General features: G+C 46.8%; 1 protein-coding gene across 8 annotated transcripts in view; it reads left to right on the top strand.

Annotated features, from left to right (window-relative positions):
- LOC146810867 (RUN and FYVE domain-containing protein 1-like) overlaps positions 1-24,615 on the top strand; it is a 516,661-nt gene that overhangs the window by 186,390 nt on the left and 305,656 nt on the right. For 7 of the 8 annotated variants that reach the window (XM_085617892.1, XM_085617897.1, XM_085617895.1 and 4 more), the window contains one exon: positions 8,783-8,906. In XM_085617892.1, coding sequence (XP_085474018.1) covers positions 8,783-8,906 — 124 coding nt within the window. Of the gene's footprint in view, positions 1-1,872; positions 3,564-8,782; positions 8,907-24,615 lie in introns of those variants that run through there. The other variant, XM_085617899.1, reaches the window with a different exon arrangement.

Below are 24,615 nucleotides of genomic sequence, written 5' to 3'. Positions count from 1 at the left end.
CTATATATAAGGGTAGATATAGGTATACTATATCTAAGCAAGGGGTGATTACACGGCCTTGCCACAGCTGAGTGATCAGCCAGTTGTGTCTGATTGGAAGGCCAGACCAGGGGTGGCATAATACATGCTGCAGCCCCTGGGAGGCCTAGGGTACACCTATGCCCTGGGTATTTAGGGTACACTGTACAGGGTCCAATAAGGTGATCCTTACCAATTGGGTATGTACCTAGGGTACATGGAGTCCATTTTAAAGACAGAGCAGACAGCCTGAGACCCTGAATGGCAGGATCTCAGGCCAACTAAGTCGAAAAACCAGCTAGACACTAGGCAAAAAGTTGGGGGTAACCATAGTCAGATATCCACCTTCCTACACCAGCCACGGGCCTAACACAACATAACATTCAAATGACCAAACCACCATTCAAAGACACAACACATTCGCACTCCCACTGGACTGAAACACTACTCACAACGCCACTCACCGAGTCACCAGCAAACTGACATACAACACACTTCCTGCAAACCACCACTCACATACTGCCAGTCACCATACATACCACAAGCCAAAAGCCACATACACACATTCCACCAACCAATAGCCATACAACCGCCACATACACTGCCAGCCAACAGCCACACACATACAAGAAGTGTGGAGAAGTGTGGCTCAATGGTTAGAGTGGCAGACCCTGATGCAGAGGTCTGGCCAGGGACCAGGGTTCAATTCCCGTCTCGGCGGGTCTTGGGCTCAATTTCCTCAGACCTGTTAATTGTCGCCTCGGTGCCTATTCTAATCATGGGTCCCACTCTGCAACTCTGGGCAATAGCTTGCTTAATCTCCACAACGGCCCCAACAGCGCTGGGATGCCTGGCTTCACCTTGGGGGTGCCCAGGAGTGGACATTTCACAGGGAAAAGCCAGGAAGGGTTCCACAGCGGTATGAGTACAGCACCAGGACACCCTAGGGTAACAGTGCGCTATACAAGTACAACACATTTACGTGCCCCTCCCACGCCGGCTAACCCCGTATATAAATGTGGAGTTACGCCGCAGTCACATGATAGCTCACCTGTGATCAAGGCCGAAAGGAGGGCGAAACGCGTCAGAATGCTTTGGGATTTTAAAGCAAAGCTGCCCTCCTTGATATGCTTTTAATAAAGCACCCCACTGTTGAAAGTCTGGTGTGCGGCGTGATTCTTTGAAATAGGTACAAAGGAGTTTGTTTTGGATATATATATATATATACGCGTAGGAGGAGGAGAGAGATGGTCTGAATAAACCTTTGAAACATCCAAGGAGAGTGCTATATATATATATGTTTACAAAACGATGCCCTTGAATGAAAACGCACTCGTCTGCTGTTGGATTTGAAAATCCCTTTATTCTTGAAGAAACCGGCAGCTTGCACACAGAGAATGTTTCCTTTGCCTTACGCGTTTCGAAGCCAGCTGGCTTCTTGTTCACAGGCTGTTTGGAAGTGTAGCAGAGCGCAGGGAGCAAAGTTCACCACAAGATGATTGCACATCAATTGTCCTCAGGTGGGCCTCTTAGGTGAGTGTTCCCTCGATGCATCTTGGGACTTGTGGTGTCCTGCGGAAAATTTCATCACCTTTGGTGGGTTCTGCGCCATCTCCAAGCATTATTTTCATTATTTATTTCCCTCCAGTGGGTCTCCGGATGTAATTTAGCACAGTTTATTTACCAGTTTCTTTGTTAAGCAGCAGTCACAGCTTCGTAGGCAGAGTAGTTCTAACCCAGCCGCCCCTCCTTTAATTGCTGGAGGTGGTGCAGTTTTCCCTGGCAGGACGGCCAGTATTAATGATTACAAAACGATGCCCTTGAATGAAAACGCACTCGTCTGCTGTTGGATTTGAAAATCCCTTTATTCTTGAAGAAACCGGCAGCTTGCACACAGAGAATGTTTCCTTTGCCTTACGCGTTTCGAAGCCAGCTGGCTTCTTGTTCACAGGCTGTTTGGAAGTGTAGCAGAGCGCAGGGAGCAAAGTTCACCACAAGATGATTGCACATCAATTGTCCTCAGGTGGGCCTCTTAGGTGAGTGTTACCTCGATGCATCTTGGGACTTGTGGTGTCCTGCGGAAAATTTCATCACCTTTGGTGGGTTCTGCGCCATCTCCAAGCATTATTTTCATTATTTATTTCCCTCCAGTGGGTCTCCGGATGTAATTTAGCACAGTTTATTTACCAGTTTCTTTGTTAAGCAGCAGTCACAGCTTCGTAGGCAGAGTAGTTCTAACCCAGCCGCCCCTCCTTTAATTGCTGGAGGTGGTGCAGTTTTCCCTGGCAGGACGGCCAGTATTAATGATTACAAAACGATGCCCTTGAATGAAAACGCACTCGTCTGCTGTTGGATTTGAAAATCCCTTTATTCTTGAAGAAACCGGCAGCTTGCACACAGAGAATGTTTCCTTTGCCTTACGCGTTTCGAAGCCAGCTGGCTTCTTGTTCACAGGCTGTTTGGAAGTGTAGCAGAGCGCAGGGAGCAAAGTTCACCACAAGATGATTGCACATCAATTGTCCTCAGGTGGGCCTCTTAGGTGAGTGTTACCTCGATGCATCTTGGGACTTGTGGTGTCCTGCGGAAAATTTCATCACCTTTGGTGGGTTCTGCGCCATCTCCAAGCATTATTTTCATTATTTATTTCCCTCCAGTGGGTCTCCGGATGTAATTTAGCACAGTTTATTTACCAGTTTCTTTGTTAAGCAGCAGTCACAGCTTCGTAGGCAGAGTAGTTCTAACCCAGCCGCCCCTCCTTTAATTGCTGGAGGTGGTGCAGTTTTCCCTGGCAGGACGGCCAGTATTAATGATTACAAAACGATGCCCTTGAATGAAAACGCACTCGTCTGCTGTTGGATTTGAAAATCCCTTTATTCTTGAAGAAACTGGCAGCTTGCACACAGAGAATGTTTCCTTTGCCTTACGCGTTTCGAAGCCAGCTGGCTTCTTGTTCACAGGCTGTTTGGAAGTGTAGCAGAGCGCAGGGAGCAAAGTTCACCACAAGATGATTGCACATCAATTGTCCTCAGGTGGGCCTCTTAGGTGAGTGTTACCTCGATGCATCTTGGGACTTGTGGTGTCCTGCGGAAAATTTCATCACCTTTGGTGGGTTCTGCGCCATCTCCAAGCATTATTTTCATTATTTATTTCCCTCCAGTGGGTCTCCGGATGTAATTTAGCACAGTTTATTTACCAGTTTCTTTGTTAAGCAGCAGTCACAGCTTCGTAGGCAGAGTAGTTCTAACCCAGCCGCCCCTCCTTTAATTGCTGGAGGTGGTGCAGTTTTCCCTGGCAGGACGGCCAGTATTAATGATTACAAAACGATGCCCTTGAATGAAAACGCACTCGTCTGCTGTTGGATTTGAAAATCCCTTTATTCTTGAAGAAACCGGCAGCTTGCACACAGAGAATGTTTCCTTTGCCTTACGCGTTTCGAAGCCAGCTGGCTTCTTGTTCACAGGCTGTTTGGAAGTGTAGCAGAGCGCAGGGAGCAAAGTTCACCACAAGATGATTGCACATCAATTGTCCTCAGGTGGGCCTCTTAGGTGAGTGTTACCTCGATGCATCTTGGGACTTGTGGTGTCCTGTGGAAAATTTCATCACCTTTGGTGGGTTCTGCGCCATCTCCAAGCATTATTTTCATTATTTATTTCCCTCCAGTGGGTCTCCGGATGTAATTTAGCACAGTTTATTTACCAGTTTCTTTGTTAAGCAGCAGTCACAGCTTCGTAGGCAGAGTAGTTCTAACCCAGCCGCCCCTCCTTTAATTGCTGGAGGTGGTGCAGTTTTCCCTGGCAGGACGGCCAGTATTAATGATTACAAACCGATGCCCTTGAATGAAAACGCACTCTGCCGGTTTCTTCAAGAATAAAGGGATTTTCAAATCCAACAGCAGACGAGTGCGTTTTCATTCAAGGGCATCGTTTTGTAATCATATATATATATGTGTATGTATCTCAAAATTGAAAAGTGTACATTCAAGAGGAAAATTTGTGAATTTTCAGAAATTCATCAGCTGATGTTTGGAGAAAATGGTTGAATTTCCAACCCTTGAGTCGTGTAACAATAAACATATGTTATATCAGTGCCAATATACCCCTACTGGTGAACATGTACTTTACAAATACATATGTTATGTTATACTGAAAGCTGATTTTTGAGTGACAAATCATGCGGCATTGGGAGACTTATTACACTAGTGCATTGCAGCTATGGTTGTTATGAATTACCTAGGTCCCTGCCTGATGTACCAAGGTGATCACTGCTGGTAATTGTGCATATGATGGCCACTAATGTAATCTTTTCTGATGTGGTCACTATTACAACACTAATAATATTAGCAGCTCAGGCAGGGACATCTTAATGGATTTCGGGGGCCCTGGGCCAAACATATTTTGGAGGCCCCTGTTCAAACAAGCTTTGATTTTATGATCCAGTTTCAGCTTGTTCATGTACTCTTTGCCCACTGCACAGGCACAGTGGTCAAAATTATAAATCTGTTTACATCTAATATTCAGGGATAGTGAAGTGTTTTTTGGTATTATAATGCTGCAACAACTCACTAATATAATTGCAAACAATTTTTGTAACCTCCTCCCGTTTCTCCATTGTGAGGTCCTATTTTGACCTAAAACAACGCTTTTTTATAGATGTTGCATGGTTTTGAAGAACTAACGTTTCTCTGCAAAATGTCCGTAATGGACTCCCATACATCACTCACATTAAAAATACATTCAAGGAAAATGGTATTTAAAACAATCTGTTTAAGAATTATTGAAGATCATCAAGACAAGACTATCTACAGAACAGAGCTGGCTCTAGAAGAGGGCCCTTGAAAGGTTGGGACCCTGGGCCAGGTACCACTTTTCTCATGCCTTAAAACGTCTCTGAGCTTGGGCTGATTTTCATTGAACATAAGTAGCTTTTATTAGAAAAAAGTCTGGAGACTCTTGCCCCACACACTCCAGCCAGCTGCCACTCACACACTGCCAACCAGCTGCCACAAACACCACCAGCTAACTTGCACACACACGCCTTCAGCCAACCGTCCCAAACCGATAATACTCAGTAAGCTTCATGTCACTCTTGATTCTAGAACATTTTAAAAAGTAGCAATATACACACATGCACAAACAACGTACATAAAATCTAACTGGAAACAATTTAAACATTCAACTAAAGCCAGTACATTAAAGTTAATTTTGTTTTAACCTGTTGCCAAAAGAACAGCACCTATCCATAGCAGAAACTAACCAACTATGTGGGCATTCACGGCAGGTGTTGCTAAAATATGTCAAACAACTGGCAAACGGGTATAAAAAAATACTGTGTCAGATAGGGTAGTACAGACCACACTTTCCACTTGCCTTAGACTGTCAAGGTGGGTCCTGTCATTTCAGTTGTGTATAGGAGAGATTGTAACATGGGCACACGTAGGCCAGGATTAGAAGGCCACTCCGAGCAGTAAAGCGTTCTCTCCTTTCATGTGTTTCTCTTTGAACAGACTCATCAGATTTCTGAAGGAAAGTCTTTTTGTGTGTTTTATGAGGAATGTAATCTGGAAAGTAGCAATCTTTCAATCTAGTCACATTCTCAACCACGGCGGTGCTTGAAACATTTGTTCGCTCCAGTACACTAAGGCTCCTAATCACAGACTGCTGAACAGTTTCGGCCTGCTTGGTTCGCGGGTGGTGAGTTGGGTGTGGGCACTAGGAGGAGGGGGGGGGGGTGTTGCGAGGGGGTTGGAGGGGAAGGATCGGTAAAAAAAAATAGAAAAGAAACCCTTACCTTGCCGCGCCGGTCCCATGTCCCTTCTCCTGCTCTCCGAGGCACAGGAAGCACAGAAAAGGCTCCCCTGACCAATCACATTGCTGCAATGCAGGTTTTGAGCATCCTGGTTCGATGCTTAATCAGGGAATGGGGGCCTGGGCTTGTTCTCCACGCAGGCTGCATGGAGAATGGGAAAAGTGCACATGACTGGTTTAGGCAGCCCGAGAGGGCTGACCAAACAGTCATTGTGCACTTAGGAGTGGGCAAACCACTCCTTCCCTGAGCAGACCTGCCCGCCTTCAAAGCAACAGGAAAAAGAAAATGATAATAACTCTGAGTTATTATCATTTTATGTTTCCTTTGAAAGCAGTGGGGCGACGCTCCTCCGCCAAAGTGGAGGAGCCGCCCCTGCTGCTGAAACTGCATGAAGGTCATCTTGTTTACTGGAGACCATTCTGTGAAAATAACATAAAAATTGAAGGTTACCAAATGAAACTTGCACATCCAACTTCATGTACCAGAAGTACACGATTAAAACATCGCTATAAAGCTCAAACCTTTGATCCACCTGCCATGTAGTTGTTGTTGTCTAAAATGTATGCTGTTTATGCATGTCTCCTACCTGACCTCAAATAGTCATGGGTGAATTGCTTTAATTGTGATTAGTCGTTAGCATGTGCACATCTCCTCTGTCTTAAAATGTTACAGTAAGCAGTTCATTGTTATGCAAGCCACTGCTTTGTTCCTCTTGAAGCTTCTTACTCAAAAGCTGTTTTAAATAAACTCTCTGCTTAGATCGGATTGTACCACGTGCTAAAGTGTTCACTTGAACAATTCCTTGAACAGTTGCACTCCTGAGTAAAAAGCAACATGGTACAACTGGTTCCTCTATGAAAAAGTGTTCGCTCAAATTCAAATACAATTTTTTTGCTGGTTTCCAAAGTGGCAGGGCAGCCAGAGTGTCAACTGAATTATTTTTAAAGAGTATACTCTGAAACTGTACGCACATCCAGTGTCCCTTTCACATTGCATGTAGAACTTAATGCCGTAACATGCTCTATTGCTAGGAATGGTCTGTGTGAAAAACAAACTGCCAGTGACTCGTCCACAACTCCTTTTGACCTGGAACCTAGATCTCTTTGAAACTGTCAAATACATGCTTTAGGACAGGCTGATTCTTGAAGATTCGGTCACAATCAGGGTGGTCTTGCTGCAACGCTTCTTCATTGTCAGCAAAATTCAGCATCTGTAGCAGAAACAAATAACAATCTCAGTTCATAATTGCCTGAAAAACAGAAGGTGTGCAATCACCATATCAGCTCTTTCACTCTGAACAACATGCCTTGGTACTTTCTGACATAATGAGCCACTTAATCTGCACTAGAAGTGGAGTCTTCATCTGAGGATTTCTCTGAGACAGAAATTCGCTGTACGTCCTCTACTTGGTCTTCTGTCTCAGACGCAAAGTCTGTCTCAGAGCCATGTGCAGAGGCTGATTCAAAATTCATGCCTAACAACCTGCTGAGCAGTCAGCCTGCTCGCCGCCTTACCACTTGCAAATAAAACTGAAAAAGGTGAAAACAAGCTGTCTCAAACAAAAAGGGAGTACTTATTCAAATTGAAAATGACCCAACTGTGGCTGTACCGAGCAGTGAATATGATTGCTGGAATTTAAAGATGAGGAAATAAATTGTATAATAAAAAAATACTAGGGAAAATTCCACCAAGAACAGTGCTCCTAATAGACTACCAAAGAAGCACATGGAAAAAGCAACAGCAGAAATAAAAAGAGAAAAGAGAAAAAAGAAGCAGTGTGTTAAAAGAAAATACAAACTGCACAATGAGCTTTCTACAATGTAAAAGATACCGGTTTACTTGGCAGAGACAGATACCCCGAAGAGAAACTGCACCTACCACACCACCGGCCAGATCAACTACGAAAATGGCTGATCCCTCCGGAGGGGTGATCTATTGCAAGAGGGGAACTCCCACACTGGACTTAAAACTGCTTGGTGGTCTAGTGGTAGTTACCACCCACTCCTCCGGGAAGGACAGACACAAAACTGACCAATCACCCCCCCATAAACCATGGGCTACACAGATACCACCCTAAAAGGTATAGGGGGAGCATCTGCCAGGGTGGTGTGCCCAAATAATTAACAAACCATGGTGACCTAGAGGTGTTTTTTTCCACTACCACCAACCCTCCTCCCAAGGGGGAACTATAGCCAATGAAAAAATAAATCTTCGTAGTGCGAGGGATCCTACCATCTGCCAGAGAGCTACTCCCACTCTGCACCAAAAACTTGTGTTCTAGTATGAATTTCTGTTGTTGGATTTCAGTCCAATCCTCTGTCACCGAGCAGGCGTCCACATTGTAGGGGTGCCAGAGGAAAGGAGGAACACGTAGCTTTCCTCCTGTGTCCCTCCTGATTTCGGTCTGAAAATAGAAAGGCAAGCACATTTCTGTGCTTGGTGATCCATCTCACAGAAACGCTGTAAGAATCGTGTCTTTCAGAGCGTCTGTGAGTAGTTTCCAAACATCAATGCACTGTGTACATGTTAATTAACATCATGATCTCGCGGAGAAAGGGGTCGGGGAGGCAGCGGAAGCGCTTCCACTGACATAAATGGTGGGGGTCTGGTAGGGGACTCGGGAGAGTAGCAGTGCCTCCCCTGAGGGTGGGTGCTAAGATGTCTTGGAAACATGCTTAGCACATCGTAGGTAGTGCTGAGGAGTGTCCAGCAATTGTTAGCACCTAAGGGAGAGGTAGGACTAGGAATAACTATTGTGACAAGTAAGTACATTAAAAATATATGTAATTTATTTTTCATATTTAGATTTACTAATATGAATATTGTCAACATGTAGTTCTGATGTCGAACAAAAACAGTCTACTGCATTGTTTTTGATCAGATTAAGTTCGAAAGGTGATCTTGTTTGTAATTCAAAAGGTTTTACACAATGTAATTCAATGCATGTAAACTCTTTTAGTGAATTTTATGAATCTGATGCCTTAATGATGGAGGAAGAAGGAGCAGTGATTGTGGGGCTATTGGTTGGACTCAATGTCATTGATGCAAATCTTTGCTTAAAAGGAGAAGATTTGGATTCCCAGGTAAAACATTTTTTATTTGTAATGCAAATTAATTCCAGAATGAACAGCACATTAAGAGATGTAATTAACTTTTGTCTATGTGAATAGGCCAGAACAGCTCTGACTGGTAGAGCTAATTAAATACTTGCCTCTCAGGGTAAGTGAGTGATATACTCCTATGTTAGTAGAATTGAAATGTTTATTCACAAAAATAATCATTGCTCTACACTTAATGAGCAAAAATACCCCTTGATTTTTAGTGGGTACAAAGGGTTGCATAGATGTGCTTATCTGGAGGAAGGGGTATGTCGAATAAGACGTCGCCCAAAGAAACATCTGAAAATCTGGGGCTCATTAATGGACCTCTTCGGACTTGATTAAATATGTACAGACTAATTAAGATGGATGGAATAATCATGGGGAGGACAGAATTGAGAAGAGGACGAATTGATGATGTATTATTGTGGTTAATTTATTATTTACATTGCTTAACAGTGACTAGATGGTATGTTCACATGTTATGTTATGTTGTGTTTCTAACTGAAAGCTCAATAATACGTGTATACAAATACTTGCCTCTTTCTTTCAGAGAACACCTAGATTATTGGTCCACAGAAACTCTTGCCAGCACCTTCAGCAATATTATAAAGATAGGCAAATTCACACCCTGGGGAAGGCTATTTCCTGCAGTTAAAATACTGGACGAGGAGACACGGCAATACAGGTGGAGCAGTATAGATATTCCAGTATTACTATGTAACATCTGGCAAAAGATAGGATCCACAATGGAATCCCTAACTTTCCAAATTAGCCCAGAGTGAGGGCTTCAAGACCCTATCGAAAGGCACTGATCACATCTACAAAGACAACAAAAAGCGTACCTCCCCGAAGTTTGCAATATTTATCAAATAAATTCAATAAAACAAAAGCCTCATCAAAAATAAATACTTTTTTCCTAAATTCATCCTGAACCTGTAGTACAATTATGCTGTCAGCATTGCGCTTATTCTCGCAAGGTTAAGACAGGCTTTGGACTCAAAAGAAAACCCACCCATCTCTCCGTAAGGACTTCCTGGGAGGTAGAATGGTAACAAAACTTCAAAGATCGGTCTGTAACAGCTAAAGAGGGGTATAGGGCTAGGGAAGTCGAGAGAGAAACATATCATGGCAGCAAGGGCCTATTACAAGAGTTTCCCTCTGCACACCTAGAATGGATGGTGTTGTAAAAGTGATCCGAGAGTCGGTCTGAGGCCCTGAAACAACAGGTGATACAAGGATACTTATTATTTATAAGGGAATCATGCATAAAAGGATTCACAGGTAGGGAAGACAATGGGGCTCACTGGGTACTTTCAAGGAGATGGCAGCATCGAGCCCTGAAGGCTCCAAGAAACACCCAGAGGTCCAGTAGCACCCAGAGTAAGGCGAAGCAAAGCAGCGGTATTGATGGGACCAAATGATCAAAGATAATGAGGCCTAGGAATTTAAGTAAGCAAATAAGTAAAAGTAAGTAACAGACATTTGTAAAGCGCAAACATTCACCTTGCAGGTATCTTGGCGCTATAGCAACCTTGTAGCATGAAATTAGGTTAGACAACCACGGAAAAAGAGAAACACCACCCAGGGAATGTAACACAACCAAAGTGGAGGAAACGCAATACGGTAAACTAAGCATGAGCTAAACAACAAGTGGGAAATTGTCAGGCACCATCTTGCTAATCTGTAGCCTTGTGATAGTGACTAGGAGGGACTGTTTTCCCCTCTGCTCACTCTGACCTGTATCATTCTTGACCCTCTGCGTGTGAGCCAGCAGCCAAGAGCTGATAGCCCATAGCCTCCACTCCTTCCCTGTCTTTTATGGGAACTCTCTCTCACCTCATGCCATTGTCTACTTGATGTATTACTCCACATTCCAGAAAATTCTTCCATTGGAATACATGAGCATCTATTGTACCTCTGAAAAGTACATTTGATCGTCACACTGTTTGTCACAGTGAATTCTTTATCTCCTCGTTTTTCTACTTTTTCCCCAGCATTGGCAAAGGCAGTACATCTAGCTTTAATGCGCTAAACTGCTTTAGTGCGTGCAGATACATTTGTGAATGCACATATTTGTACTATCATATTAAAGCCTGACCTAGTGGCTTTGCTAGTGATTTTTTATTTACAAACTGGAATCAAGGTCCATAACCAAAGAATCTGGATAGAACCATGAGTCATAGAGATGGAAATGATTTGTGTAAAAAGAAATACAGCCCCATCAATCCATATAAAGTTTTAACATCCTGTTGAAGAACTTGTCCAGTCAATTGGCCTAATATAATACTATTAGACAAATTGTAGTTTCACCTGTCTGCTTGTCAAGTCAGCCTGAAGCTAAGATATGCTGTGAGAGGGAGGGCAAATACACATTTTTAATATATACCATCCATTAATTTTTAGAAATGCTTTTGTGGAGAGCCCTTCGACTCGAACCCTACATCTTGAAACTGGCTGCTAGGAGCCACTTGATTTACCAGTTTTAAACACTCTGTTCATATGTGATCCGTGGAGATGAAATAGTTTTGGAAAAGCTCTGACCTCACTTTTCTTAACGCCTCAAGTACATACTTTGCAATCATGGTCACACCAAAGTTTCTCCCTCAGGAACCTTTATCCGGGATCCAAGAAATATTATTGATCATGAAAATGTATTAAAAATTTTGAATATTAAATGTTAAACTCAGTAATAGGTTATCGATCATCTTCCTTTGCCCTTACAAGAAGTATGGTTACATCAACACAAAGAAATCAGTCAGGACGCCTTTAGCTTTAACAAACCATGCCAATCTTAGGAAAACAGATAGGAGGGCTATTTGAGTTGGACAGTGTCATTTTCCAATGCTAATGATCACAATTAATCTGTTGATGAAATATGAAAAATAATATCAGCTGAGGCGCGGTCTCTCGCCTGCGGCGGTGCCGCACTGGAAGCCTTGCTATGCGGGGCGTGGAGCCCGCCTGTGAATTTGGACCAAGCGGTTGCTTTGGGGCCCGGGGGCAAGAATACACACCCGCCGCCATTTGATTCCTGGCTGAGTCGCATTGGGAGCCGTGCTGTGCTGATACACAGTGTGGAGCCCACCCGTGAATCTGGAACAAATGGCTGCTTTAGGGCCCAGGCTTGGGCCCGGGGGGCATAAATACAGACCTGCCGCCATTTTGATTCTCCTTGGGGCCTCCAGATGGAGGGTGTTGGTGCCACCGGCCCTCGAGATTATCCTGCACTGCTGGCTTGTGCCATGTGGTGGAGGCCCAGGAAGTGGGCTACTCCTGTGAGGCTCCACCTGAATCTTTGACGATAAGTCGTGCCTGGCATTTTCCTCTGCTGAATAAGACGCAGTCCATGGAAGCTGGTTATCAAGGATCCTCCGCGTGCTGGTGGTCCGGCGAGCTAGGTTCCATTAGAGGGGCCTGCTTGGCTGTTTGCTGCTGGTTTCAGAAGCGGCTGGATTAGCTCCAGTGTGGCTTGCCACCTAGCGGTGGACGGAATCTGTGAAGACCGGCCGCGGGGCGCCCCCTGGAGAGTCCTGCGAGTTTCCCTCGTGATCCTGCGTACCCCGCCAGATCAAGTCTTTTCCCCAAAGGTGACCGGAACGGTTAACTTGCAGATCGTGGAATGGGGAAGGACAAGCCTGGCGCCACATGCCCAAAACAGAGCACCCTGGACCAATTTACAACATCTGCAGGCGGGGGCCACCCCTCTGGCTCCATTCCGGACAACGCAGCCTTGCTTGCGGCCATTACGGACGCAAGGGACATGCTGGAGGCCAAGATTGGCGCAGTGGGCACCGAGCTCTCATTTGTGCGGCAGGACCTACGCAAGGCTGTCGACTGAATTACCGAGGCCAAGACGAGGGTGTCGTCTGTGGAAGATACCGTGCAGACCCTCCAGCGCCAAGTCAATAAATTGACCGTGATTTCCCAAGAGCTTGCTACCAAGGCCGAAGACGCAGAGGGCCGCCTAGGCGCAATAACCTCCACTTTGTTGGTTTTCCAGAGGATTGCGAGGGCGGTTCCATGACTTGTTTCCTCACTTCATGGCTCAAGGACCTGCTGCCGGCTGACAAGATCTCAGCGTGCTTTGTGGTCGAGAGGGCTCATCGGGCGCTTAGAAAGAAGCCAGTCCCCGGGGAAAATCCAAGGCCGGTCATCGCCAAGTTGCTAAATTATGTAGCTAGAGATGCAGTATTGCAGTATGCTCGCCTGAATAAAGATAAGATCGTCTTCGACTCCAAGCCCATTATGATTTTTCTGGACTACACCTGCCTGGTGCAGGAACAAAGGCAGTCTTTTACCGCAGCGAAACGGAGGCTCCTCGAACTAAACATCTCTTATATGTTACTGTATCCAGCTAGGCTCCAAGTGATTTATAACTCTAAAACATTCTTTTTCGACTCGCCTGAAGCAGCTTTTGCCTGGACTGCTGAAAGGACACACCTGAAGCCGCACTCCCCGCCACCACTGGAATCTGACTCCTCAATGGGCTCGCTGCAGAATCAATCGCGCAGGACGAAGTCCAAGAGATGGCATCGCTCTGGCTCGGATCGTCGTTCCTCCAGTCCTGTGCAAGCTTCTTGACTGACCCTTGGCCGGGGGTATTCCTATTAGCACGTAACTGATTCTCCCAGGGTTGGATCTATCCTGATCATTATACAGTACGTGGGGTTGGACACTATGCATGGTGGCTGGCCTGCACTGCCACTAGCTACCCAAGGTTCATGTTTTTTGGGGTGGTTCGGATCCATTGGAGAGGGGGCCTTGGGGTCCGTGGTTTGGGTCCTGAGGTTCCCCTCAACGCGACAGATGCTCCTTGTTCTTGGCAGTATCGGGTGGGGGAAGGGGGGACGTTGGGAGGGGGGGGGCTCCAGATCTGTACAGTTATTTTTTTTGTTGTTTACACATGCTGACATGCATCCCACTCTTTACCTGGTAGTCTATCACTATTAGACCCAGACTTTAAACATGGCCACTCCGACTACGGCTCCCCATATTGGTGAACTGACGGTAGTGACATGGAATGTCCGGGGACTGCACAACAAGGTAAAATGGGGGGCTATCCTCAAGCAGGCCAAACATTATGGGGCTGACATTCTCCTCTTGCAGGAGACTCATCTCCTGGGCAATAAGGCTCCCTGTTTATGTAGGTTCGGATTCCGCCAAGTATTCCATGCAGGTTTCACAAGGGGTTCCTGTGGGACTGCCATTATTATTCATGCCCGTGTCCCCTTCCTCCATACTAAAGTTTGGGCTGATCCTGGGGGTAGGTACGTTTTCCTGACAGGGACGCTCTATGGTGAACAACTCACGCTAGGTAGTGTATATGCTTCTCCGCCTCTCGGGGCTACATTTGTGGAAGGTTTGACTCGATTGTGGTGTGAGCTCCCTGAGGGCCTGTCTGTATTGAGAGGCTACTGGAATGAGATTATAACATCAATTGATGGGAGACTGGTTCCGGGGCGACTCCTCCCGCAGGCACCTCTAAATTGTCATCGCTTGCAGGGGCACTGGGTTGGGCGGACCTATGGCGGGAATACCATCCAGCTGATATAGGCTACACATACATGTCGGTGGTACATGGCTCCTTGTCTCGATTAGACTACTTGTTCACACCACAGAGTTACGTTCACAGGTTCTCCCTGGTCTCACATCTCCTGAGAGAGTTGTCTGATCATTCGCCTGTCACGATGACACTCCTCCTACATTTTCAGAAGCCCCTGTTTCGATGGCGGATGTCCCCGTGGCATCTTCATAACCCTGAGTACCAGGAGTGTATCCACACGGTGATCCACGACTATTTCTCTCTGAACATTGACTCCGCTCCCTCCAGAGATACCCTGTGGGAAGCCCTGAAGCCTGCCATTAGAGGGGTGGACATTAGCTATAGGACTAACGATACGTGTAAGCGTGCCACTCAGAGGCACGAACTTGAGGCCAAGTGCATTTCCCTGGAAACAGAATACTCTCTAGAGCCCACCCCTTCCCTTCGGATGAACTTGTCCCTTGCACAACAGGAACTGCACCATCATCTGACTGAGGAGGCAAAGGAAATCTGGTTGGCGTCCCAACAGCGGATATACCAGTGTGGGGGACAAGTCTAGCAAAATGTTGTCTAGACTCTGTCAAGCCCGGCAGGGCCCGGCCATGGTCCCTGCCATCAGCAGTGAGGACGGCGCCTTGCGTACAACCCCCGTGGAGGTGTTGGAGGAATATGTGCGTCACTTCTCCACTGTATACCCGGAGGGAACGGGTCTTGGCAGATATCATCGTGGAGTTCCTACGGGATATTCCCCCGCAGAAGTTGTCAGCTCAGACAAGAGATCAATTAGACGCCCAATTACACTGGACGAATTGACTGCCACAGTTAATGTGTTGCACCCAGGACGAGCCCCGGGCCCCAACGGGTTCCCTATGGAATTCCTTCCCTCTCATATGGGCGAGCTGGCCCGCACTTATTGGGTACGATCCACGAGGCCCTGGAACGGCGACTACTGCCCCGGGACTGGTGTCAGGCCGAAATCGTCCTCTTCTTAAAGCCCGGCCGCTCGCCAGAGGATCCGTCCTCATACCGCCCTATTTCCTTAATCAACTTTGAATCTAAATTATTGAGGAAGGTCCTGGCGGACCGCCTGCGGTCGTGCATTCAGGACCTGGTCCATATGGACCAATCTGGATTCATGCCGCTTCGGGCCACCTGACATTTCATTTGTCAGGTCAATAATGCCAGGGTGTTGGCGCCTGAGTTGGGATGCACCGTGGCCTTACTCCTGGCCGATATTGACAAGGCCATCGACTTCACTTAACTGGGAGTACCTTTTCCGACTCCTAAAAGCGATTAAATTCGCTCCACGTTTTCTAGCTTACGTGCGCCTACTATATACCGACCCTATGGCCTCTGTGCGTATAGCTGGCCATCGTTCTCCCTTCTTCCCTGTTGGTCGGGACACGCGTCCGGGCAGCCCTTTATCCCCTCTCCTCTTTGCCTTGGCGGTGGAGCCCCTGGCGGCGTGGGTTTGTGGGGACCCTGTGCTAAGAGGCTTTGACTGGCCACGCCCACAGTCAGACTGTATTGCGCTTAATGCGGACGACGTCCCGATTTTTTTACGACTGACCCCTGGATTTCGGGTCCACGCATTCTGCAGATCCTTCGGGTCTTTGGCCAGAAGTCTGGGCTCCACACTAACCCAGCTACATCGGTGCTGTTCCCAGTATGCGGCCATCAGGGCAGAGGCACTTGAGCATCCCAGTTAAAGCATGCCACTGAAGGATTTCAATACTTGGGAGTATATATGTCCCCCTGTCCGCAAATTTCGTGGCCTCGCAATATAATTCTGCTCCTCGCCAGCCTCCGCGACGACACAGCTGTTTGGTCTTCCCTACCTCTTTCGTTATACGGGCAGTCTGCCATCTTTAAAATGTTCTCTCTCGCCAGGGTTCTCTACCGTCTCCAGAATTACCCGTACTATATACCGCGTGCGTGGGTTCCACAGATTAATGCCCTACACAATAAATTCTTATAGGGGGGAGGGGTGATTCATGTCTCACTTCAGACATGTTCGCAATTCACATATTGTGGAGGCATTGCTGCTGCAGATGTATACTCATATTATGTGGCGGTGCATTTGTTAATTATCAACGACTAGTGGTATAACTCACCTACGGACCCGGCGTTCGCACTAGAACATATGGCCATGGGAAAGACTCCCCTCCTGCATTTACTCTACAGTGCGCAGAGTCTTGATTCTTTACCACACATCAGTCTGACAACGATTAGGCTGTGGCGGTATACGGTTCGACGAATGGGATGGCACAGTCGGCTAACACAGGCAACGCCCTTATGGCACGGCACCTATTTACGTCAGGTGGTCACTCTGAAGGGGCTCTGCCAATGGGACCTGATTGGTATTTCCACTTTTTGGGACATTATGCGGGGCACTGTCCTTAAATCATTTCAGCGCCTACAGAATGAGTTTCCTTTACACAAAACCCAGCTCTATAGATACCTCCAACTGCGGCATGCTTTGACTCCCTCGCTGGAGAACATACCGGATCTCCCTGAATTTCATCCGTTAGAAGGTCGACTTCTTATGGGGGATCCAGGAGCACACAAAATAAGAATATATCAGATGCTGAAAACGCACTCTAACACGACCCTGCATAAGACGAGGGGGGTGGCAGGATGACATTTCAGACCTGTCGGATGATGACTGTACGGAGGTGATAGCTAGTCCCCGTGGCTCTGCGGTAGCTTCCAGATACCGTCTTATACAGTTTAAGTATGTGCATCGTGTGTACTACACCCGGATGCGCCTTTGGAGGATGGGAGTTGTGGTGTCCCCCCAGTGCTTACATTGCGACAGGGAGGAGGGGAGCTTTTTCCGTATGGTGTGGAGCTGCGCGGCTCTCCAGCCTTTCTGAAATAGGGTACTGACCTGCCTTAGAGAGGTGCTATCCTGGGACTTCCCACACGATCCTCGTTTGGTCCTACTCCATAGTACGGAGGACATAGGTGGTAATCGATATAAGCAGCATTTACTCTTTCTCGCCCTTACTATCGCCAAACGGGATATTTCTCAATTATGGAAGGGTACCTCTCCGCTGACAATGGGAAAGTAGCGAAGAGAACTAGATAAGTGCATGGGTGCTGAAATGGCGGTTTTTCAGGGGAGGGGTTGCCCCCAAAAACATAGGAAAATTTGGTCTCGATGGGCAGCATACCGGGGTATTGATCTTCCTCCCCTCCCATCACAATCCCCGTAATAGTGACCCAATGGGAGGTTCGCGGATTGCTATGTACAATGTGTTATCTTGTCTTTCTGTGTGTATAAAGGTGTTGACACATGCATGCCAATGTGGGTGGGGTGGGGAAGTCTGCGTACAGTTCTCAGTGTGTTTTCTTTTGTTATGTATACAAATTGTACTCGCGGATGTTTCCACACCTGTTAATATTTTACTAATTTGCCTAAATGTGGATTTTGTCAGGCTTTTGCCAATGTGGTACTTTCAAAACTTAATAAAATATGTTAAAAAATATATATATATATCAACTACCATAAAGGTAAAATTATTTAAAAAATCAATTAAAGATTAACTCTTTGGTGAACCAAATGTATTATTAGGAGGCAATTCACAAGACAGGAAGCATCAAACATAACTAAACAGTTATTAAGGAATAACTACTTTACCCTTAATGCCATCTCTAACAGATATGTCTGAAGAACAGTTTGGGCGTCTGAATACGTTTGAGCAGAATCAGGCACAAATTTCACCAGAGATCAGAATCAACTCATGCTCTGGAAGAAGAGCTATGTTTTCAAATGGAGATATTAGGAGAGCTGTTTTCTTTCTGATCAGCATAACAGGGTGAAAATAAATATTGACTAAAGAGAAGTTCCCTGATAACCCCTTAACCCCTTTGCCTCTAGGCCTTTCCCCGCGCCCTCTGCTAAGCCTTTCTTTGGCTATTTGGGGTAGTTCGCGCTCAGGCCTCTGTAACTTTTTGACAACATAAGGTATCCACGTCAAATTTGCGTCCTTTTCTTCCAACATCATGGGGATTCTAAAGGTACCCAGGGTTTGTGGATTCCTCTGGAGGGGACCCAGAAATTAGCCAAAATACAGCTAATAAAAAAAATTGTTGGGAAAAAAGGGCTACAGATGAAAGCGTCTGGTTTTTTCCCTGCAATTGGTATCAACAAAGGTATGTGGTGCTGAAATCACCATCTTCCCAGCTTTCAGGGACAAGCAGACTTTTGTCAGAAAACCAAAAGTTTTTACACAGTTTCGGCATTTTACTGAGTCATAGCCTATTTTTGATGCTTTCAGCCTCCTTCCAGTTAATGGTAGAAATGGGTATGAAAGCAATAGTGGATCCTGGAAAGCTATACATTTTAGAAAAGTAGACAAAAGTCTGAATTTAGCAAGGGGTCATTTGTGTAGATCCTTCAAGGTTTCTTAAAAGAAACTAACAGTTGAATGTAGGAAAAATTGAAAATTAGTTGAAAAAAACAGCCATTTGTGCCAACGTTTTCACCTGTAACTTCTAATTGTGACAGCTGTTTGAAAGCAATATACTGTTACATCTGCTGAACTTTTCTGGTTGTGTGGCTATTTCGGACTTCTAGATTCACCTAGAACCCGGCGAACCCAGAGCCAATAACTGAGCAGCGTCTTGCAATGGTTTTATATTATGTACCGGGTATATAGGAATTAATTATGTACATGGAAAAATAGGTATGAAAGACACCTATATATTTCTGAAATTGGAACAAAATATAGAGATTAGAAACAGTAGTTATTTACACATTTCCGAAATTGGCAGTACAATTTTGTGTTACCCTAAGTCTCCCGATAAAAATAGTACCTCACTTGTGTGGGTAGGCCTGATGACCGTGACAGGAAACTGCCCAAAACGCAATGTGGACACACCTCATTTTCACAGTGAAAACGGCCCCTTTTTTTCCAAAGTGCCTAGCTGTAGTTTTTTAACCCTAGCTCTGCCGGCACCTAGGGAAACCTAGCAAACCTATACCTTTTTTAAAACTAGTTACCCTGTGAAATCTAGGGTTGGGTGACTTGACTGACTCTCACCAGGTTCTGTTACCCAGAATCCCTTGCAAACCTAAACATTTGTAAAAAAAAAAAAAAAATGTCCTCACATTTCTGTGGTGGGAAGTTCTGGAATCTGCATGGATCCACAAAATTCCACCCACGCCGCATTCCCCAAAGTCTTCTGAGAAAAATAGTACCTCACTTGTGTGGTTAGGCCTGATGACGGTGACAGGAAACTGCCCAAAACGCAACGTGGACACACCTCATTTTCACAGTGAAAACGGCCCCTTTTTTTCCAAAGTGCCTAGCTGTAGTTTTTTTAACCCTAGCTCTGCCGGCACCTAGAGAAACCTAGCAAACCTATACATTTTTGAATACTAGACACCCATGGGAATCAAGGATGGGGTGACTTGACTGGCTCTCTCCAGGTTCTGTTACCCAGAATCCCTTGCAAACCTAAATATTTGTCAAACAAAACACATTTTCCTCACATTTCTGTGGTGGAAAGTTCTGGAATCTGTGTGGATCCACAAAATTCCACCCACCCCGCGTTTCCCAAAGTCTTCCGAAAAAAATGGTACCGCACTTGTGTGGGTGGGTCAAGTACCTGCGACAGGCAAAGGCCCAAAACCTATCGAGGCGACATCAAAAAACAACCTGGTTTTGCAAGGGGGGTCCCATGAGATTTTGGCCCCGGGCTTGGCGGCCTTCTTGGGAAACCTACCAAACCCACACATTTCTGAAAACTAGACACCTGGGGGAGTCCAGTGAGGTATGGCTTGCTTGCATGAGTCCCCCAACATTTTTCCATCCAGAATCCCCTACAAACCTCAAATTTAGCTTAAAAAATCACTTTTTTCCTCAAATTTCTGTATGGGTAACTTCTAGAATCTGTGTGGATCCACAAATTTCCTCCCACCCAGCGTTCCCCCAGGTCTCCCGATAAAAATGGTACCTCACTCGCGTGGGTGGGTCAAGGACCTGCGACAGGCAAGGGCCCAAAACCTATTGAGGGGACATCAAAATTACCTACTACAAACCAACCTGGTTTTGCAAGGGGGGGGGTCCCATGAGTTTTTGTCCCCGTGCTCGACGGCCATCTAGGGAACCCTACCAAGCTCACACATTTCTGAAAACTAGACACCCGGGGGCCGCCGAGCCCGGAGCCAAAACCCCAGGTGCCCCCCCCCCCCCCCCCCCGCAAACCTGGTAGTTTTGTTATAGGTGATTCCGAAGTCTCCACAGTACGATTTGGGCCATTTCCTGTTGCAGCCACTATGCCTACCCTCTGGATTAAACCCAGATCAGTTGACTGGGGGTGAGTGCTTCCAATGTTCAACACTCCGTCCATCATCCACTTTGGTTTTGCTTTGTTCGCAGAGTATGCCCAGACGTGGGTCCCCAAACAGTCAGAGGTGAAGTGCTTTCATCGTGGATGGTAGTCAGCATGTAGGCATCTCTCCTGTCTGAAAACTTGACAGCTAGAAGTTCCTCGCAACGCACTGCACTGTTCCCACACAAGCTTTTGACAAACAAGTTCTTTTGGGAAACCTTTACGGTTAGAGCGGATTGTGCCACAAGCAACAGTGTCCACTTTGGCCAATTCCATGAACAATTGCACACCAGTGTAGAAGCTATCTACACATAAATGGTGACCTTTGTTAAGAAGTCCTCTACCAAGTTCCCACACAATTTTCTCAGTCACTCCAAAAGTGGACGGACAACCAGGGGGGTTAATCCTGCATTCCTTACCAGTGTACACCATGAAATTAGAGACATATCCAGTCCTACTGTCACTCAGCATATACAGCTTAATTCCATAGCATGCCCTCTTACCTAGGAATGTATTACCTAAAAACCAAGCAGCCCTTGAACAAGACCAAAGACTGATCCACTGCTATTTCTTTCCCTGGAGCATAGATCTCAGAAAATCGATCTACAAAGTTATGAATGACAGGCCGAATCTTAAACAGACGGTCATAATCAGGGTGATCTCGTGGCAACGCTAAACCTTTATCGACAAAATGCAGCATCCGAAGAAGAAGCAAATACCTATCACGACCAATGACTGCCAGAAATATAGCCCTTGCCATCAAGGGACTAGTAGGCCAATATGAAGACGTTGATGGCTTCTTTAGCAAGTCCATCAAAAAAGTTAAACCCAAGAACTTCTTCATCTCTTCCAGATTTGTGGGAGTCCACTGGGGCCTAAGGTTGGCACTGTTGTCCATCAAAAACTGTTTGGTATACAAATTAGTCTGCTCAACAATCTCTGCCAAAATTACATCGACCATAAACAAATGAAAAACATTTATCTGCAAAAAGTTTTCAGTATTCACTCTACACCCTGGAACTCCAGTAAAGTATGGCAATGCCAACTGCACCATGCCTGGGGCAATCGGGTGGTCAGCACTTACAGCGGGAAGCCTTGCAGCCCCAGGCTGCATCCCAGATGCCTCTTGCTGCACTATCTGCACATCAATGTCCTCCTCTAATACAGGCACTTCATCCGCACAGAGAGTAGCTTCATCATCCGATGATTCCATGTGGAGGAAAAACTCACTGTCTGAATCTTCCACTCCATCCTCTGCCTCAGATGCAGAGTCAGACTCTGAACCATGGTAAGAGGAAGACTCAAAAAGCATACCAACAACCTACTGAGCAGTAATCCTGCGGCTAGCCATTATCCTTACTAAAAAAGAGACTGCACAAACAAGTCAACAACAACCAAAACTGTGCAAAATAAGTAAGTAAAAAAAATGTGTGCCTTTATCATAAAGATCTATATACTCAAAAACTATACGATTCACTTGCAAGAGACAGCTACGCTCACCAGCACCTACTCCGCAGAGACACAGCAAAAACCAACAATATCCCACCAGAAAGAAAAAAACAAAAACAATTCTATGTCAGGACCGGAGGCTTCGGATTATGCTAAACTTTCAGTGCTTTATTCCAACAGCAGCCATATTAAAAACTCATACTGAAACCACATTTCCCAAACACCCTTGGGAAAAAGTGGTCAACAAAAAAACAAAGAAGGGACACGATATCCCTCAGTCCAAACAGCCAATCACTGTCCAGGAACCACAGCCTAGTCCGTCGTCATCCCCTTGTTCATCCTCTTTCTTTGCTGCTCGGCAGCCATAGATGAGTGTTTTCTTTGTCTCTTCATGACTGTTTATGTATTGGATTGGATTTAATGGTATACGGCAGCAGCGGGACCGCGTTCCGCGTCCCACGCCTGCCGTGATTCTCTCTTAATTATATGTACTGCTTTACGACTGTTTTACTTTTGTGGTCTCGTTAATTGCAGTGCGGCGCTGGTGCACTGTAGCCTCAGTCTTCTGGGTTTGACCGTCGAGCGGCCGCTCCAGCACACTACCGCTTGTTCGGGCTCAGCCCAGTGTGGTGCGTTCCGTAGTTCTCTTTGAAAGAACACCGTGGTGTTCGCCGCGACCCGCGTGTCCGTTGTCGGGCTTACGCGGTCCACTGACTGTCTGCACGGTCCTCACCCCCGGCCACTAGGTGCGCTGTCTTGCGGGTCTAGCGCGTCAGCTCCTCTTGCTGGCAACGGCGCGCGGAATTTCTTCAAATTCCTCACATTCCTCCCGCCGTTGCCTGACTGCCTCACGCCCTGGAGATTAACACCCTCCTCGAGGGTCTGTAGAGCGGTGCTCTGGCCAACTTGGCGCTCGACTTGGTCGAGTAGGTGTGCTTGTGTGTGTGCTTGATTCTGATGCCCGCTGGGTGTATAATCACTTTGGCATTTGAGCAGGCTGAATTGAGGCCTGCAGGGACACGTCCCAGGGTGAATTTCCCCGCTTTTGCAGAGTGTCCCTAAGGCTCTTTTCAGTGCCTTTTTCCCTTAATTGGGCTTTGTCCCTGTTGAAATTCGCTGGTCCCCAGCACATATATATTCAGTCAACTGACTGTAGGGGGTGCCACTAGGCTTACAGCTTCAAAGCCTGTGGGTGAGTCTTGGTACTCGAGTCATGTCACAGAAGGGAGACATGCATTGGGAGGAGGATCCCCTTGATCAGCTACCCTGGGATGACGATTTCTACGCCGCGGTGGACGCTTCAATCTACCGCGCCATAGAAGAGGTCATGGCTTCCATGGAGGAGCGTTTACGTCAGAGGTTGGATCAATTTTGCTCTAAATGGGCCCCGCCTGCTGGGGCAGCTTCTGCTACGCCGCAAGCGGTTTCCACTACTGATCCAGACATACACAACAGCTTCAGCGCACATAGCCGACGCACCCTGCAATCGCACCAGCGCCCCCCACCACCACCCTCCGCGCCTTGACCCCGATCAACACCGAAGAAACCATACGCACGATGAACTCCATCCACTCCGGATCTCCAACCGACCCCTGCCCCCACCACGTCTTCAACAAGGCCGACTCCGTCATCGCTCCCCATCTACGAGACATCATCAACGCCTCCCTCGACACCGCAACCTTCCCGGAGAGCTGGAAGCACGCCGAACTCAGCGCCCTCCTGAAGAAACCTTCAGCCGACCCCACCGACCTCAAAAACTACCGCCCCATCTCGCTCCTCCCGTTTCCTGCTAAAGTCATCGAGAAGACCGTCAACAGACAGCTGGCCGCCTTCCTCGAGACGAATGGCTCCCTCGACCCTCTCGCAGTCCGGTTTCCGAGCCAACCACAGCACCGAGACCGCCCTCCTCGCAGCCACTGACGACATCTGAGCCCTGCTCGACAACGGGGAAACAGCGGCCCTCATCCTCCTGGACCTCTCCGCGGCATTCAACACTGTCTGCCACCGCACCCTAGTGCAGCGCCTCAGCAACGTCGGAATCCAAGAGAAGGCACTGGAGTGGATCATCTCCTTCCTCGCCGGAAGGACACAGAGAGTCCGCCTCCCCCCGTTCAGATCCGAGGCCACCGAAGTCATCTGCGTCGTACCACAGGGATCATCGATCAGCCCCACCCTCTTCAACGTCTACATGAGCCCCCTCGCAGCCATCGCACGCCAACACAACCTCAACATCATCTCCTACGCCGACGACACCCAGCTGATCCTCTCCCTCACCAATGACCCCGCCACCGCCAGGGCCAACCTACACGAAGGGATGAAAGACGTAGCCGAGTGGATGATGAACAGCCGCCTGAAACT

This window comes from Triturus cristatus, chromosome 7, assembly GCF_964204655.1.
Source record: "Triturus cristatus chromosome 7, aTriCri1.1, whole genome shotgun sequence".
NCBI classification, from domain to species: domain Eukaryota; kingdom Metazoa; phylum Chordata; class Amphibia; order Caudata; family Salamandridae; genus Triturus; species Triturus cristatus.
This window is presented reverse-complemented; position numbering and strand designations above follow the sequence as displayed.